Consider the following 17,166-nt stretch of genomic DNA (forward strand, 5'->3'; position numbering starts at 1 on the left):
AGTAAAGGATCTGGTTGCCTTGGCCCAAAATGGTCCTTTTGTCCTACTGCTAGTTATCTGTGGTTTTATCATAGATCTACAGTCTGTGTGATTGTTTGCACTGAAGTCACTCTTCTCTGTTTGACAATGCTAAGTAACATTTAAGTGTGTTTATTTTAAGGCAAGAGCTGTGAAAAAGAGTCCCAGTATTCAGAAGAATAAGGGCTTGTGTTTTCCACTTTTTTAAAAAAAATTGCTGGTGTTTATGTGATGTAAATGCAAAGGAATGGTGCGTACATCTAGTTAAATGTAGTTTAATATCTGTATTTTAAATGATTCCTGCATCTGTTTGGCCCGTCTCCAAGGATAGATCCAGGCTTAGTTTTTCAAGGAAGTGGATTTTTAACACATCTCTGTGTGGTTAATTCTGGTTTGGATGTAGCTGAAATTTCAAAACACTGAAGTACAGCAGAAAAAAAAAATCTTTGTGCCAACCTCACATGTATGTACTCTTTTCTGTACAGTCTTTACCTGCTTCAAAATAAAGTCAGGGAAGCTTGTTTCTAACCTTTTTTCTCAGTTTAGAAGAAATTCTCAACTGTGTCAGTGAACTTCACAGACATTTCAGGATAGATTTTCTTGATATATCTTAATCTTGTAGTTGCTTAGGTAAGGCTGAGATTGCACTAGCTTTGTTAAATTGGTTCTTACAAATGATTTTTTCTTCTGCCTCTGTTTGGAGACAGTATCTGTTGTGATTCATTGTACTTGGCTATACGACCCCTGATCTAAGATGTCTGCAAAAGGAAGAACATAGCTGTTTAAAATTCTTAAGCATTTTTTCCATGTAAGATTCCTAGGTTCTTTGGTGATGCTTCTCATGTATCTTTAAAGATCATGTTACTGTCAGTAGAAGAAACATTTTGGGCCTGCATTCTGTGCTAACCTGTTGTGAAAGCAGCGCTCTAGCGCAGGGAGGACTTATGTGCCAGCACAGATGGCATATGGTTATAGCACAGAAAACGTGCATGTATCACATTTGCTCTAATTGTATCAGAACGTGATTGCACAATATAATTTTCTTCTGTTCTGTGATTGAGGCCACACACAGGGATACATTTTTCTTCACGGGATTCTCACTGTCAGAGCATGCTCTTTGTGGTCCATTGACAATGTTTCGAGAAATTCATATTAATAATGTTAAGTAAGTTGTGACAGTTCAGTTTTAAATGATGTAAACATGATGCAGCTATCCAGAGAGGGCACCTTCCCATGAAGCAGATACAGAGTTCAAGCTTCCAACGTACTTTTCTGAAGAACTCCATGGGTTTCCTGTCATTTTGTGGACTGAAAGAAATACGAAGAGGTTTAGAATAAGAAATTTGGTTATAATTTTATGCATAATTCTATTTTTCCTCTGTTCTTTTATTGTAGCCAACTTTTCATAGTGGTATGTTAAGGCTTAGTGCTCTTACAGCTACTGCTATTGGAAATATGTATTTGCTATAATCAAGATGGTGTTCCAGGAATGTTCTAGTTTAAATCATACCCTTTTTTTTCTTTCATTTTTTATTTATTCTAGGTATTTATGTAAATTGTCAGACCAGGAGTTGCGACAGAGTGCAGCCCGAAACATGGCAGATTTAATGTGGAGCACAGTTAAAGAACCATTGGATACAGCATTGTGTTTTGATAAAGAAAGTCTTGATCTTGCATTTAAATACTTTATGTCTCCAACTTTAACAATGAGATTGGCTGGGCTGAGTCAAATAACAGTAAGAACTTTTTAAAAATATAAATAATATTTAGAAAAATGTTTAATTTTGTCTTCTGTGATTTACGTACTTGTTTTGGGGCTTATACAATTTGTGAAAATAGCAGAATCCTCTTACATGCAGGCTTAGAAAATTATAGTCATGATTGTGAATATAGTGTTCACTGAGAGAGGACTCCAAATGATGGTCATGTTCTGCAGCATATGGCACCGTATCACATTTCCTGAAAAATTTACCATACTAAACAAAACTCTTATAACCATGGTTTGTGACAGCTAAGTTGAAATTAAATCACTTGATGTAGCTATATTTGTTGTTTACAAAGGCTTTCAATCTGTTTTCACTTTTACCTTTTCAGTGTTTTGACTCTTCTGTAATTAGCTGCTTCTTTGTATTGTATATGCCTCTTTTTCCTGTTTGTTTAGTTTAGTCTGTTTCTCAAGAGAGCATTTTTGCATTCATTAGCAGAAGACTGAATTTAAGAGGTAGATATAGATACCATCAAACAGAAAAAGCAAAAAAACCCCACCCTTTTCTTTCCCATGGAAATGCTTCATGTTGCACCAGTAAGGATATGTTGTGCATCCCTGTGTTATTGCTTCCTATATGTGTGTTATAGCCATATGGACAGTTGTACAGAAGATCAAAAGTGAGCTTTTGTATTCATCTGGGCCTTCTCAGTTTTGTGTTTCTTCTGATGCTCCTGCATTTAAGATTTATAGCTCATATTGTCATGTTTTTCTCAATGCACAAAATGATGCATAGGAACAAACCATACTAGAATGAACAGATGTGTGAATTTTGTAGTATTTTCTGAATGCGTTTGGCCTTTTCAGTTCAAATGGATTACATAGCATCACTCAGTGACTCTCTTCAGCATTGACTGTCAGTAAATACAATTTAAGTTTACTTAAATTTGATTTTACTTCTTACTATGTTTATATATAGAAATATTTACAATTATTTGAATAAATTGCGATTTAAAGTAACCTGTAAGTATTTCCAGTCAAATTATTGGTGGTTTTTAATCACAGTAAGTATTTAATTTACATCAGAATGTGACTTACCAAGATAAAAATAGTTCTGTGAACTATATCCACTGAGTATTAATCGGATCCTATTCTAAGTGTATCTGCATTTGTTGGAGTTGAGTGAATCATCCATTCAGTTTTGCATTTATACGAATGGAAACGTAGTGCAGTTCATCCATCAGAGATATGGATTCTTCTTTTGGAAGAAATAGTGACATTGCCGTAAATATAATTTATATACATAAGTAATGTATGGGACTTCTGCATATGAATGCTATGTGTTATATACTCACTGCCTGAATTCTAATCCATCATAATTAATTAGTGTAAAGTCCAGGGCTCTTTTTGTGTAATAAGAAAACTTCAGAAAGTTGATGAACTATTCAGTGAAAACATGACATGTATTTCTGTTTCAAATTTTCATTGCCATGTGCTTTATCATTTAAATAATTACAGATAACTCATAATATCTGACAGATACATTTTAGAATATGTCATTAACTGAACATAAAAGTAGCTTCCTTTTTTTTTCTTTCTGTGTGGTTTTGGGAAATGTCATTTTTGGTATTATTTATTTTTAAAGTAAATTTCCAATATTTGCATAGTTCAACTTGTATTAGATTTTTATTCCTATAAGCACTTTCCCTTGCTTTGGTACTATTATCCTTGTTTAGCTACTAATGTATGTCCTCTTGTGTATCCTGAAGTCTGAAAATAAGAATGCATCAGATCATTTCTTTTTTCAGGGATGTAGTTCATGTAAGGGAGCGTGACATTTTGTGATTTTAAGTAGTTGTATGTTTTGACCTGTTATGATTGATAAATATGACTGTAAAAGTGGTATTTTTAGTAACAGACATGTTACCAGAAACAAAATTTTACAGTATTTTTAGACTAAAGTGAATAGGTTTCAGTTTGTAAAAAAACCAAACAAAACCAAAAAAAAAATCTTCTCTGGAACCCTGAGAATGTATTCTTCTTTCTCATTGAAATCATAGGAATTTTTCTCTTCTTTGGTTCTCTTTTTAAAGAAGCATCTTTGGATTTTTCTTGTTTGACTTTTTAATTTGAGAAGCATTTTGTTTCATTTGGTTTTGCCAGGTCTGTGCAAACTTGAGTGTGAAAGCTGAACTAAAATTTACAATAATTTTGACTGCCTCTCTGCTGGAGTTTTCTGTACTCTTTGCAAACAAAGATGCATTTACAAAGATGTAAAGTAGTTTAGCTTTGTTAGTATTTTCACACAACCTTCTCTATTACAGATGAACCTTCACGACTACTTTTTTGAAGTTTCTTATTTCTGTTCCTGTCTTTGATGGCTAGAACTTGTCAAAGTAGCTTCATTGAAGTGTTATTCCCAGCCAACACAATTTCAACTTCCTGTTTTGTATTCAAGACTTTAGGACTATGATACCTACAACTGCAAAATGTTTTTCTCTCCTGGACTTTCACATAATCACAGAATGTTTGGGATTGGAAGGGACCTCTGCAGATCATCCCCTCTAACCACCATGCTAAAGCAGGTTCATGTACAGCAGGTTGCACAGTGGTGTGTCCAGGCAGGTTTTTAGTATCTCCAGGGCAGGAGACTCTGCAAATCTCTCTGGGCAGCCTGTTCCAGTGCTCTGTCACTCTAAAGTAAAGAAGTTTTTTCTCATGTTAAGATGGAACTTCCTGAAGTTTCTGGCTCCACTAAAGAGAGTTTGGTCCCATCCTCCTAACACCCACCCTTTAGGTATTTATAATCATTAATAAGATACTCTCTCATTCTTCTCCAGGCTAAAGAGACCCAAATCTTCCAGTCTTTTCTTATACGCGAGATGCTCCAATCCCCTGATTATCTTTGTGACCCTCCGCTGAGCTCTCTCCAGTAGTTCCTTGAGCTGGGAAGCCCAGAACAGGACGCAGTACTCCAGATAGGGCCTCACTAGGGCAGAGTAGAGGGGGAGGAAAACCTGCCTTGACCTGCTGGCCACACCCAGGCACTGGCACAGGTTGCCCAGGGAAGCTGTGGCTGCCCCATCCCTGGAAGTGTTCAAGGCCAGGTTGGATGGAGCCGTGGGCAGCCTGGTCTAGTGGGAGATGTCCCTGCCCATGGCAGCGGGGGTGGAAGTAGATGATCTTTGAAATCCCTTCCAGCCCAAACCATTCTGAGATGCTGTGATTTTTGTCCACGGGGACACATTGCTGGCTCATTGTCAACTTGTCCACCAGGACTCCCATGTATTTTCAGTAGAGCAGTCTTCCAGTCAGTCAACCGCCAACCTGTACTGGTACAGGGGGAATGCACCTCCCAAGGTGCAGGACTCTGTGCTTGCCTTTGTTGAACTTTATTAGGTTCTTCTCCACTCAACTTTCCTGCATATTCAGGTCTTGCTGAATGGCAGCACAGCTGCCATTTCATTTGCCAGAAGCTGAGCATTTAGCCTTGAAGCAATTCTTCATTTAATTCTCCAAATAAATGTGAATATTTAAAGAAGTCTTAATAAAATTATGTGCAAAATAGTTTGAGGTGTGAACTTTCCAGTACATACTTCCTTTCAAAGAGAAGTTTCTTCTGAAAATTCACATGGAGATATGATGCAGATTCTAGTTTCAATTCACAAGATCAAGACTAAAATAGATTTGGTCAAATGATTTCTGTGACTTGCCTGGTTGTTCCTTTTGCCAAATAAATGTACTTTTGCTGTCATCGTGGAGACAGAAATCTTTGACCAAAAATATCAGTGAATCTAAACAGGTGAATGTCTTCTACCAGGGAGGTGCTGATTTGTGTCTGCCAAGGATTTGGTTTTTTTCCCTGTCTGACGGCTAATATGACCAGTCCTAAAATTACACCTTCCAGTTTCATAGATCCTCTTGAGGCTCACAGAAGACATGCTGTATGGCATACAGGGATTATATTTGCTTGTCACCAGTTACAGACATGACTCCCTTGAAGAGTTGCATATGCATAACGTGTCATGTCATCTGACTGAAGTCCCTATTTACAAAACAAGGTTGAAGGAGGGCACATATAAGTTAATTTTAGCAAAGTGAAAGCTTAGTGGTTGAATATGAAGTTGGAAATAGCTACAGAAAAGAAGAAAAAAATGTAAACCAAGGTATACCTGAAGCTTTATTTTTGTTGTTACCTTGTTTCTCTTTGATGTCATCTCCCAGTCATGCGACAGGGTCCTTCAGCTCCATAATACCCTCTTCTCTCTCAACTGTTTCCTCACAACCAGTCCTTCCAGTTACAAATGAACTTAAATTTGTGAAAATGAATGCTCATAACTGATCTGGCCTCCTTTTTCACTTTTCCAACTCATTTTATTTGATTCTTTGCAGTAGTGAAAATGCACATGCAATGTTGTTAGGTCTTTCCTGAACAAATACAGTGCAAAACTTGAATGGTGCATATTTATTCTCCTTGCATTTGTTTTCTATGTAGAAAGTTTAATTACCTTTGATGCCTGGGTCTTGATACAAGACAAACTGGGGAGGTGCCTTTTTGTTCTCTGTTGTACTTCAGACCTAACACATTTGCGTTACGTTAACTGAGTGTCTGCACACAGGCCTCTTGAGTTTCTTACAAAGTTTCACATATAGCAAAAAGTTGTAGAAGTATCTTCTTCTCTTTGGCATTTCATGGTAATGACACATGAGGTGAAAAGACTTAGGAGGTGAGTGAGAATAAGGCAGTGCAACACCATCCCATGTGCACTTTGGATTGCGCTGTTGTGTCAGAATTCTAAGACTTGAAATTATTCTAAAAATTCTTTGAAAATTCCAATATGAAAAAGAACACCTTTTGTTATAATTCTTTTGGATAAGGATTTTCTGTGGGAAATTTGGATTAACGTGTGGCCAAGGATTTATAATTGATGACAGTAACAGTTCAGGACTCCTTCAGTCTTTGATCTTTCCAAAACATTTTTGGTTGGTGTATGAGTCTTCAGAAAAGCCAGTGAACTTTCACTTCTGTATTGGATCCAAATCTAAATGGCCTTAACGATTTCTTCCTGAAGTTCAGGTCACATGTTTTTCCACTCTTTAAATATATTTCATTTGAAAGGATCTATTAATAACCTACCTGTTAATAATTGTGTAACCAGGCTCTCATGTCTCATTTGTTTCTTCAAAAACATTTTTTCCTTTGAAAATTGTTAAGATTAGACACAAATAAATCTTTGTGTAAAGCCTGGAGGAGATTAGCAGTCACTTGAATTACAGAGTGCATGTGCCAGACTTGTTTCAAGAAAGAAAGAAGTAAATGTTTTGTCAAAGTTATGCAGCAAGTATAATTGGAATTTCAAAAATTTACATTACCATGTCTCTAATTTTTTTTTTTTTAAACATGATGACACATAAGTTGTATCACATAATTTGAAATATTTTACCAAATGTTAAGTACAGGTAAGAATTGAATACAGAGCTATCTTTATATCTGGAAAGTTGATGCTAAGGAAAAGGGTGGAAAAGAGATGTAAACCTTTGACAAGCTTTTTTCTTCTCTCAGATGTCTTGAATTTGTCAGTTTGTATACCTTTCAAAGCTTCATTTTATATAAAGTTGCTTAATTTTGACTCTGATTCTGCAGGCCTTCAACACTGCTAATGTGACAAAAGAGATCTTTGCTGTTGTGGTAAATGTTACAATAATGGAGAAACTCATCCTAAAACATCCGTTTCTAGAGAATGTGCTTAATTTCTCATGAAAACCCATGTGCACAGTGAATGCTATGCACCTTGTTTTATTTTCTGGAATGAGTGTTATTTTGTAAACAACATTTAATAGCTTTAGTGAAAGAAAGATTGATTAAAAAAGAAAATTGATCCCTTGTGCCTACTAGAATGCCTGTTCAAATTTTTGTCAAAGCGGTTTATTTGTAAACATTGAAAATACTAGAAACATTTGTTTACTGTCACTAATACTAGTTTAAATATAAGAAAAACAACCTCACTTCACAAAATACTTAGATAAAATTTTAATTTTTTTCTTCCTTTTTCTAACCATAGAACCAACTTCATACCTTCAATGATGTGTGTAATAATGAGTCATTAGTTTCAGACACAGAAACGTAAGTAGGAATGTTATTATGAATACTTTTAAGTTCACTGTATATTGCAGTTCTTCTGTATTGTTGTTATGGATTATACACAGTGGGGAGTAGTGATGACCCAGGGCCTTTACGAGAAATGTTCTGATTGGGGGGGTTAATAAATGGTTTCAAATAGTAACTTTAGAAATATTTTTAAATGATTTTTTAAATATTTCTGGATTTTTTTACTGTCCTAAAAGATAGAATTAAGGTAACCTTTAGTAAAATGTAGATAATAAAATAATAAATACCTGTAACAGGCTGTTATGTCCGTTGTGATGTATAAATAAGAACTGGTTTGTTCGTAACCAAGTAGTATTTTTGCCATCTTCTCATTTCTTCTGATTATTTAGTTAATTAAGGCTCCCAGCCTCGTAGTAGTTTTCCACTGAGTCTGTGAAGCAATGCTTTTTGAGCTATTTATTGTCTTTCTTCAGAGTCTTTATTTATATAATCCAGGTGTGTTTTTAAATTTGAAGGAGGCTTCTATGTTTTCCTTCATGAAAATTAATGGGTGGGATTTTATTCCAGTGGGGAAATGTATTGAGTTTTGTAGTAACTCTAAACTTAATGTTAGAACTGCCTAGAATTTAGACAAATGTGCATCATCAGGTAGTTGAAATAACTGTTTTTTTTTTAAATACTAGGCAAAGCATGTAAAATCTAGGATTTTACTTGTGCTGTACTCTTTCCACGTATCTTGGGGTGTGATATATTCTTTGTTTATCTTTGGGGTTGGATCCAGGTACATATTTGTCTCACTACAGACACACAATCTCCACCACCTTTTGCTCATTAATGACAAGTCTGTTACAGTCGTAGTTTGCTTGCGTTTTTTTAATCTGGATAGTTTTATTATAAGATGGTTTTATTTTAACACCTGCTTATTGAAATCTGGAATCATTCAAGATGACGTTGCTGTGGATTTAATGTAAATTACTTGAATATTTGAAGTGATATTTACGGTTATAGATTAATATTAAAAATTAAGAATCAGAATCTAGGGCAGTTTTGCTTCATATAGATGTGGAAAGACTGTGACAATACAAACCTGTGATGAACTTTCTTGTCCTTAGCTCACTAAATCAATAGGTGAACATGAATCCATGCCATCCATTTATTTCAAAGTAAATGTTGATGCATAGCGTTAGAAAAAAAATTAAAGAATTCTCTTGACGTATGACACAGATATCCCACTGTGATCTGATGAAATATGAATGCAATGCCATTAAGCTCAATTACCTTTTAAAAAATTGCATTATTGTAATAAATGTAAGCTCACATTCATTGCTTATATTTAATATAATGCACACATAAATGTAATTATTATTTACATAGTTTGTGCCCTGGAAGCTGTAGGGTTTTTTTTTTCCAAAGCCTCTAGTTCTATAGCAGTAGAAGTAAATACTGCCGGAGTGTAGCACGTGAAGTGTGTGAGGTGGCTTGGTTGGCTGGGGTATTTTCACTATTGTGCTGCCAGTTAATGGTGCATTGTTACACTGGGACTGCCAAACCTCCATGTTATCCATTTCTTCTCCTCCTTCCTTCACGCTGCAGATCAGAAACTGAGATGTTCCTTGGTTAGTTTATCTTCTGAAAAACATTGTGAATGAAACAGTTTTTAACTAATAGTTACTAATTAAGGAATATTAACAAGAAGTTGCTCCACCAGTTAATCCTAATAAAAACTGTTTGGTTTTCTGTGTCAAATGTGAAAAAGGAAAATTATTGACAAGGGGAAAAGAGAAGGGTACTTAGATTTCCCTGCAGAAGAGCAGATGTACTATGCAAGAACGTCAGAGTTATTTTAAAGATGAAGGAAATTGTCAAATTCTCATTTGGAATATTACTTCCTTGGCAGGGGCTTTTGTAAACAGCCTGTCATTTGAAAGGGATGCAGCATGAACAGAAGACCTTCTTTTCCACTTTTTTTAGTGTGTGATAGTTTTAATCCAAATTCCAGTCATTCTGGTGATTTATCTGAGAAGTTGGGTAGTATTGTTGCGTGTCTTCAGATATCATTTGGAATCACTGATTTCTTCCAGCCAAATTATCACAAAAGGCTGGTGCAGAAGGATGGGGAAAATATCTCCCTTCAGTTTGTTCAGTACAAAGCTTCCTTCTCGTTAGAGACTCTGTTCATGAGAAGTTTTTCGATAAGGCACGTATGGAGTTGACAGTGATTGAATGAGTAGCAGAAGGAAAGCTTTTCTTTCCTATTTTCTTTTCTTGGTGAAGAAAGGAGGTCTAAGATTTATTTTGTACCTTTGTAGCCTCTGCAGATTTATCAAAGGAAGATCTTTCGCCTTATGTCTGGTCATCCCCGTTATGTGTTTTGACTTTTCCAGATGTGTTTGGAACTGTCAACCTTTGGGATTTCTCCTTCTGTATCTTGATAAGGTGGGTTTGCGGGAGGTATCTTTTCTTTTAAAAGGAGCTGTCAGTTAGTCCTGGCTCTTCCCTTTTGTTTGGAGGTATCACCAGGATTTCTGAGCAAATATTTCACAACAATAGCTTCCCACCTCTGTCTGCATGGTTGCAAATTTTTCTATGGTATGACAACCTAAAGCGTCTTCTGTCCAGGAAGATGCTGGATTTCACAATTTGCACTCAAAGGCAGCAAAAAGACGTTGCAGAGAAATCTGTTTTCTAGTTGTAGGTTTTGTATGTCTTTTTACATTTAGTTTACTTGACTGTCTTCTCTAGGGTTAAGCGTTTGTGGTGATTGAGGAACTGTATTGCCCAGATATGTGCAAGTCTTGGTGACTCAAATTTGTAATATCCCTCAGAGATATACTTTTAATTTGGCTCTTCCTGGCTCTTAAGATGGAATCAAGTTCTTTGCAATCTAAGGTACTGAAGAATATGAAATCTGTTCAAGCCAAAAAGAATGAGGCTGAACAGAAGAGTCTTCATGTCTTTGAACAGTGATTCCTAGAGCTTTTTTGCTGATGTTGGTTGGTGAAAAATGATTAAGGCTTTCAGGGCAGGAAAGACTTTTTTTTTGTGTGTGCTATTTGGACTACAAGAAGAAAGAATGTTGTTTTTTCCATAATGAAAACATGTCAGCTTGTGGAGATAACATGTGTAAAGAGAAATTTTGTTTTGCTTTTCACTTGGCAGGCAGCCAAGAATATGAGTTTCAAGGTTCAGGTTGATGCTGAGACAACCTCCCACCTAATTTTAGAAACTCCATTACCCACACTTAAGAAGTTGCCTACAGAGTAACTTCAGGTGTCCAAATTCCCTTTCACCTGTGAACAGAAAGATCTGGACTACTTCTCCTTTCTTTTCCATCTCTTTGCTTATTTAGTGAAATATCAAACTGCACTGCTGTCTTAGCTCATGTTAACTCTTGCTTTCTCAGTTTTTGCCTTAAGCTCACCAACTGAATTTATGGCAGTATCATTTAAATGCCTCTTCCCCTCTCTCTGTTTCACATTCAAGGCATCTTTTCAGATTTTCTCTGAAAAAATATAGTAGTAAAGGTTTTACTCAGCTCACTCTGTGTTTGCTTCTGATGGCATATGCCTTCCTAGTGGCATACACAGTAGTTCAGTAAATATTCAAAATAACGTCAGGGTGATGGTTTTGAAGTCTGCAGAGCATCGAATGGGAAAATGTGTACTCATAAACAAAAACATGTGCTTGAATGTGTTTTTGGAAGGTGCCTGCTATGTTTTCTTTGCATTTCTGATCCTAAATATTAATAGTTGATGCTCTCTTATAGAGAGGCATTCTTTGACCTGCCAGGAAAATGCATAAACTGTAGTTCCCTTCTGGATAGTTTTGTTTACAAAAATGAATAGAATTCAAGCTCTGGTTCTCACCTTTCATAAGTACAGTTCACAATGGTCAGGTTACATCACAAACTGCATAACTTCCTCTCTCTTCCCTGCAGTCTTGTGGAATGCCTGGGGAAACTCACATCAGAAATGCTCGAATTTCATTTTGTGGAAGTAAAACAGTTATTTTTACAGACATGAATTGTCAGAGATTTTAAGTTAAAAGTCTAGGGAGAAATTGGTTAGGTCTAGAGATCATTGAGCCCAAGATGACATGTAGATTTCCAGTCTTAGAAGGATTGAGAGACAATTATACTAGAGTAGCTGCTACATTTACTTTTTTGTTCTCTTCTCCTCCTCCCTCACCCACACCAGAGACTCGTAGAAAGTATCAAGTTCTTTAAATTACTTTTCCTCTTGCTATTTCAATTACTAAATCTGTGAAAAATAGCTAATATGTGTTATTGCCAAGGTGAATGTTCTTACTACTAAGGTCTGTATGACTTGGATATCTAATTCGTAAATCCATTCTTTGTACTGCTGCTTTCGTGTCAGAGGGAAAATCATAGCTGTACTTTGATCATGATTCATGTATTTTACTCACTGTTTCCTTCAGTATGAAGGAGGAAGATTTTTCTGTAACCTTTTAAAGAACTTACCTTAAGAGATAATTTGAGCATATCTTTACTGAAAATTGAGTTCTTGCTAAGTTGCCAGAATTGTCATGGTATCTTATAGTCATATGATAATTTGCAAATTGCTGTATGAAAAAAATACTTTTGAATTATAAAAAATACGGACTATAGAAAAGAAATTTTAACAAAAGTAGAAATTGAAATGGAACTGCATTGAAAAATGTCAAAAAATAGACTTTAAATCTTTTAATAAAAAGTTATTCTAGATTACCATACTTATTTGGGGCAAAACAGAATTCAGTGAATTTTTGTGAACTTGAGTGTAGCTGAATCAAGGCTATAAGGCTTTTGATAATTATTAAAGTAAAAATGGGATAAGTGGCAATGTACAATCTTTCATCATAAGTTAATTTATCCACAGGCTGATAGTTTATTTTCATTTTCGTGAATTTCTGGAATTGCTTGTGAATTGAGGTGTTCGCTCTGTTTTAAACTGAGGAACCTCGTCAAGGAGCTGGAAAACACAGGACCAGCAAAAGCTTTCCTGAAGTGGAAGCATTCAGAGAATAAGTCAGACATCATTCATTTACACTGAAATGAGCTTTTTTGGGTGAATCGTTGAATCGGCTATCATAAATATATTTCTGAGTATATCAGAGAATAAAATATTTAGTGCTGGTAATAATTCCATAATTATAAAAGGCATTTATTTAGTGATCAGTGTGCCTCAGCAAAGCTTTCTGGAGGGAACCATTCTGTCTGGGAAACACAAAGGCTGCATTCTGCCATTCACAAGGATCCCCTTGTTTTTGATCATCCTCAACAAATCCATATCAAATGAATGTTTACCTTCAGAAATCTGAGATGTCATTTTATCACAGTTGAACTCACGAGTGGAATAAAGAGTATTTTACTGCTGAGAATACATCTATTAAAAAAGGCATTCCTTCAAAAGAATAACCCATTATTTCTCAGAAGAAAAATTTTGCGGGCTAGAGATTGCAAACTGCCGTACTCATTTAATGAGATGCGAAGGAACTTCTGTAAGAGTTTTTGTTCTTTGGAGTAGGTAAAGTGCAACATATGACTCTGGATACTGTGTCTTATGGACATTGTGCCACTGGCTGAAGCACTGGGTTTAAAGACAGGCACTGAGCGGTATCTCTTATTGTATTAACATCACCTAGTGAATCCAGCGGTGTTTGTCTAGGATCCACTCTGAAATCTACATGTTTAAAAATTAAGATCCAAGGAGAAATTAGGTGGTCCTGGGACAAAATTGCCATTGACATGATTCTGGTCCTCTCTTTTGGAGGACCATATGCAGTGGTTTGGGTTTTTTTGTTTTTCTATATTTCATAATCAGAAGGGCATCTGTTCAGGTCTGCATCTAGTGGATGTGTGTTCACTCATGTGACCAGATCTACTTCTTATACATGCCAAATGCAAACGAAAAGGCTTTCTGGTTACAACAGGAGCACTTACGAACACAGCAAATGGAAGCAGTGTAAAGCCATAAGGAGCTGAAGGTGAATAGACTGTAAGTTCAAGAAACTTTTTTGCCAGCTGCACTGGGTCCTGCACTTGGGGCACAACAACCCTGTGCAGTGCTACAGACTAGGAGAAGTCTGTCTAGAAAGCTGCCTGGAGGAGAGGGGCCTGGGGGTGTTGGTTGACAGCCGACTGACCATGAGCCAGCAGTGTGCCCAGGTGGCCAAGAAGGCCAATGGCATCTTGGCTTGTATCAGAAACGGCGTGACTGGCAGGTCCAGGGAGGTTATTCTCCCTCTGTACTCGGCACTGGTGAGACTGCTCCTCAAATCCTGTGTTCAGTTCTGGGCCCCTCACCACAAGAAGGATGTTGAGGCTCTGGAGCGAGTCCAGAGAAGAGCAGCAAAGCTGGTGAAGGGGCTGGAGAGCAGGTCTTATGAGGAGCAGCTGAGAGACCTGGGGTTGTTTAGCCTGGAGAAGAGGAGGCTGAGGGGAGACCTCATTGCTCTCTGTAACTACCTGAAAGGAGGTTGTAGAGAGGAGGGTGCTGGCCTCTTCTCCCAAGTGACAGAGAACAGGACAAGAGGGAACGGCCTCAAGCTCCGCTAGGGGAGGTTTAGGCTGGACATTAGGAAAAAATTCTTCACAGAAAGGGTCATTGGGCACTGGAACAGTCTGCCCAGGGAGGTGGTTGAGTCCCCTTCCCTGGAGGTGTTTAAGGCCCGGGTGGATGAGGTGCTAAGGGGCATGGTTTAGTGTTTGATAGGAACGGTTGGACTCGATGATCCAGTGGGTCTCTTCCAACCTGGTTATTCTATGATTCTATGATTCAGTTTTCAATGTGTTTGTTGGGCACTTGTAATTTAAGGTGAATCTGTAGTGTCAAGTCTACCAGCTGTCTGGCAAAATGAAAAGTAACAGAGCTGTAGTCTCTTGAGCTGTATGGGCAATGCCACTCTGGTCACTTGCTTGTCAGTATGGAGGCAGGTAGATAAGAGCAGCTTTTAGAGCCATGCGTGTTGCTGAAGAAGACTGGTAGTGTATATTCAAATGAATAATAAGTTCCTTCAGCTGTAAAATTTGCAAACCCACAGCTCTCATGTGAAAAGGTCTTCCGATTTTGTTAGACGGAAATCCAAGCCCTGAAGAGTCTGTAATGTGCATGCTCCATTTGGTTTGGGGGAGACATCTTTGGTGCGTTGGGGGTGGTGGTTGTGTTTTGGTTTTGTTTGGAAATGAGGCTGTAGGGAATTAAGTAGATCTTGATTTCATGGAACAGGTTGGGCTTATCTAATTTTTATCTCTTTTTGTGCAGATGCTCTGTCAAACTAACTTTACAGTACGGGAACTGATTTCCTAATAAGTCATGAGTGATACTGTTGGTGAATTATTGTACCTTGCAAACGAGTTATTACTTAAATGTCAGGGAATGTTAGCTTTTTTGAACAGTATAAGAATATTTGATTCCTCATGTCCTGGAATTAGAATAGAAGAATGTGTTATGGGGGAATGGTGTTGAGAAGTAGGAGCTTTGCTCTCTGAGTTCATCTGTAGGGATCAGGCAATTAAAAACGATTGAAAAACTGGTAACATGCCCTGGAAAAGTAAATCCTGTTTTGAAAACCTAGCAATCTCTTTTTACCTAAGGAATCTGATAGTCTTACTGCAGATGATAAAGATTGGCAATTCTGGAATTTTAGTAGTGACCATAAATGTGACACAGATAACACAGATAAAAATAATTCTTGTAGTTCTCTAAGACGCCTCCTCCCTCTCATCCTCTACTCCTTGTGAAGCAGAGCATTTTTATTCCAGGTCCTTTTAAACCACAGGCTGTGCTTTAAATACTGTGATATCCTCTAATCACTTCTGGTGCCAAAATCCGGGAAAATAAATGCGTGAGAGGAAGGAATAAAAAGGAGCTTATGCACTGCTTCCCAGACAGAGCAGTCCTTTCTGGAAGTTCAGTTTTTGTTTTGGAAAATTCAATTTCCTTGTCCTGTTTTGTTTGAACGTTCACTTATGGATTGGCATTGGGTAAAGTTCCCTATTGTTATGGATGAAACAAAGTGAGAATTTTGAAGTATCTGTGTAAGTATGACCATGTAAAACAGCTTTCTGAAGTTGCATGAGTTGCTGTTTATGCAAAAGCATCTAAAAATTTATCAGTAATTTTCTTTAGAAAATAATTTCTTTTGCTCTGATCCTTAGTTATGTTTGTGAACTCAATAGTTCTGGAATTCCATTATAAAGTTGAATTGAATAGCAGTGTTTATCAAAATCTTACCTGTGAGGTCTTTGAAACTGGTCTGCAGATGGTTTGTTGGGCTCTATTAACTAATAAATTTGGTAAAATTGGTTACGTGTTTGCTAATGATCCAAAGGGATAAGTAGAACATGTTGATATTGGGCATTAGTCTTCCAGCTGAAGAAAAAAAAATAGGGAAATAATCTGCTTCCTACTTGAATGAATGTTGAGTATGCTTTGTATTCAAAAATGTTTTCATATGCTTACTACAGTTACAGTTATTAATTTGACAGACATGCTAGGGAAGAAGACTGTCTATATTATAGGCAGATAATTTTACATATGTTTCCACTATTCTTTAATGTCTAGGTCAATTGCAAAAGAGCTTGCAGATTGGCTTATCAGCAACAATGTGGTTGAGCACATTTTTGGACCAAATTTACATATTGAGGTTTGTATAAAATTATTGTTATTTTTAGTATAAATATGGAGGAATAACTTCTTGTTCCAATTATTCTTTCCTCAATGTCTTCTTACTTTGCAGATCATCAAACAGTGCCAAGTGATTCTGAATTTTCTTGCAGCTGAAGGGAGACTTAGTACTCAGCATATAGACTGTATCTGGGCTGCAGCACAGGTATATATCAATTTTTATAGTTTCAGGGGTGATAAAAAAAAATAAAACAGAAAGCAGCAAGTTGATTTTGTTTTGTATTTGTAAAACTGAGTCTCTTACTTTTGTTGTCTGAGTGTTTTGCTGACCAAAATTTTAAGTAAATTAACTGCCACAATTACTTTCATTAGATTCAAGAGTTCACCTAGGCTACTTTCATACAAGAAAAAGAAGTTGTGTAGCAAAGACATAGTGTTTTCATTGATAAATGGGGATGAGGATTGTAGGGTAGATATAATATTTTTCCTGTTCTGTTAAATCACCTTGCTCCTTTGTACTGCAGCTTCCGTTTCTGTTACTCCTGGTGGGAACAATCAGGTGAAAATTGTGGCAGTGAAGTCCACAGCTGTGCTGCATTCCTGGTGTTAAAATCTATAAAAGGCACTGAGACTTTATTTTTTGTTTAGTACACCTGGAAACTCTGATAGGCTTTTTTTCCTTCAGAAAGATTTATTCGTTTGCCACT

The 17,166-nt window shown here is 36.7% G+C and overlaps 1 protein-coding gene across 2 annotated transcripts in view; it reads left to right on the forward strand.

Annotated features, from left to right (window-relative positions):
- Positions 1-17,166, forward strand: part of USP34 (ubiquitin specific peptidase 34) — a 142,889-nt gene that overhangs the window by 43,070 nt on the left and 82,653 nt on the right. For both annotated transcript variants that reach the window (XM_069850171.1, XM_069850170.1), the window contains exons 7-10: positions 1,562-1,754; positions 7,786-7,847; positions 16,397-16,478; positions 16,572-16,664. In XM_069850171.1, coding sequence (XP_069706272.1) covers positions 1,562-1,754; positions 7,786-7,847; positions 16,397-16,478; positions 16,572-16,664 — 430 coding nt within the window. The remainder of the gene's footprint in view (positions 1-1,561; positions 1,755-7,785; positions 7,848-16,396; positions 16,479-16,571; positions 16,665-17,166) is intronic.

The sequence above is a fragment of the Phaenicophaeus curvirostris genome, chromosome 2, assembly GCF_032191515.1.
Source record: "Phaenicophaeus curvirostris isolate KB17595 chromosome 2, BPBGC_Pcur_1.0, whole genome shotgun sequence".
Classification (NCBI taxonomy): domain Eukaryota; kingdom Metazoa; phylum Chordata; class Aves; order Cuculiformes; family Cuculidae; genus Phaenicophaeus; species Phaenicophaeus curvirostris.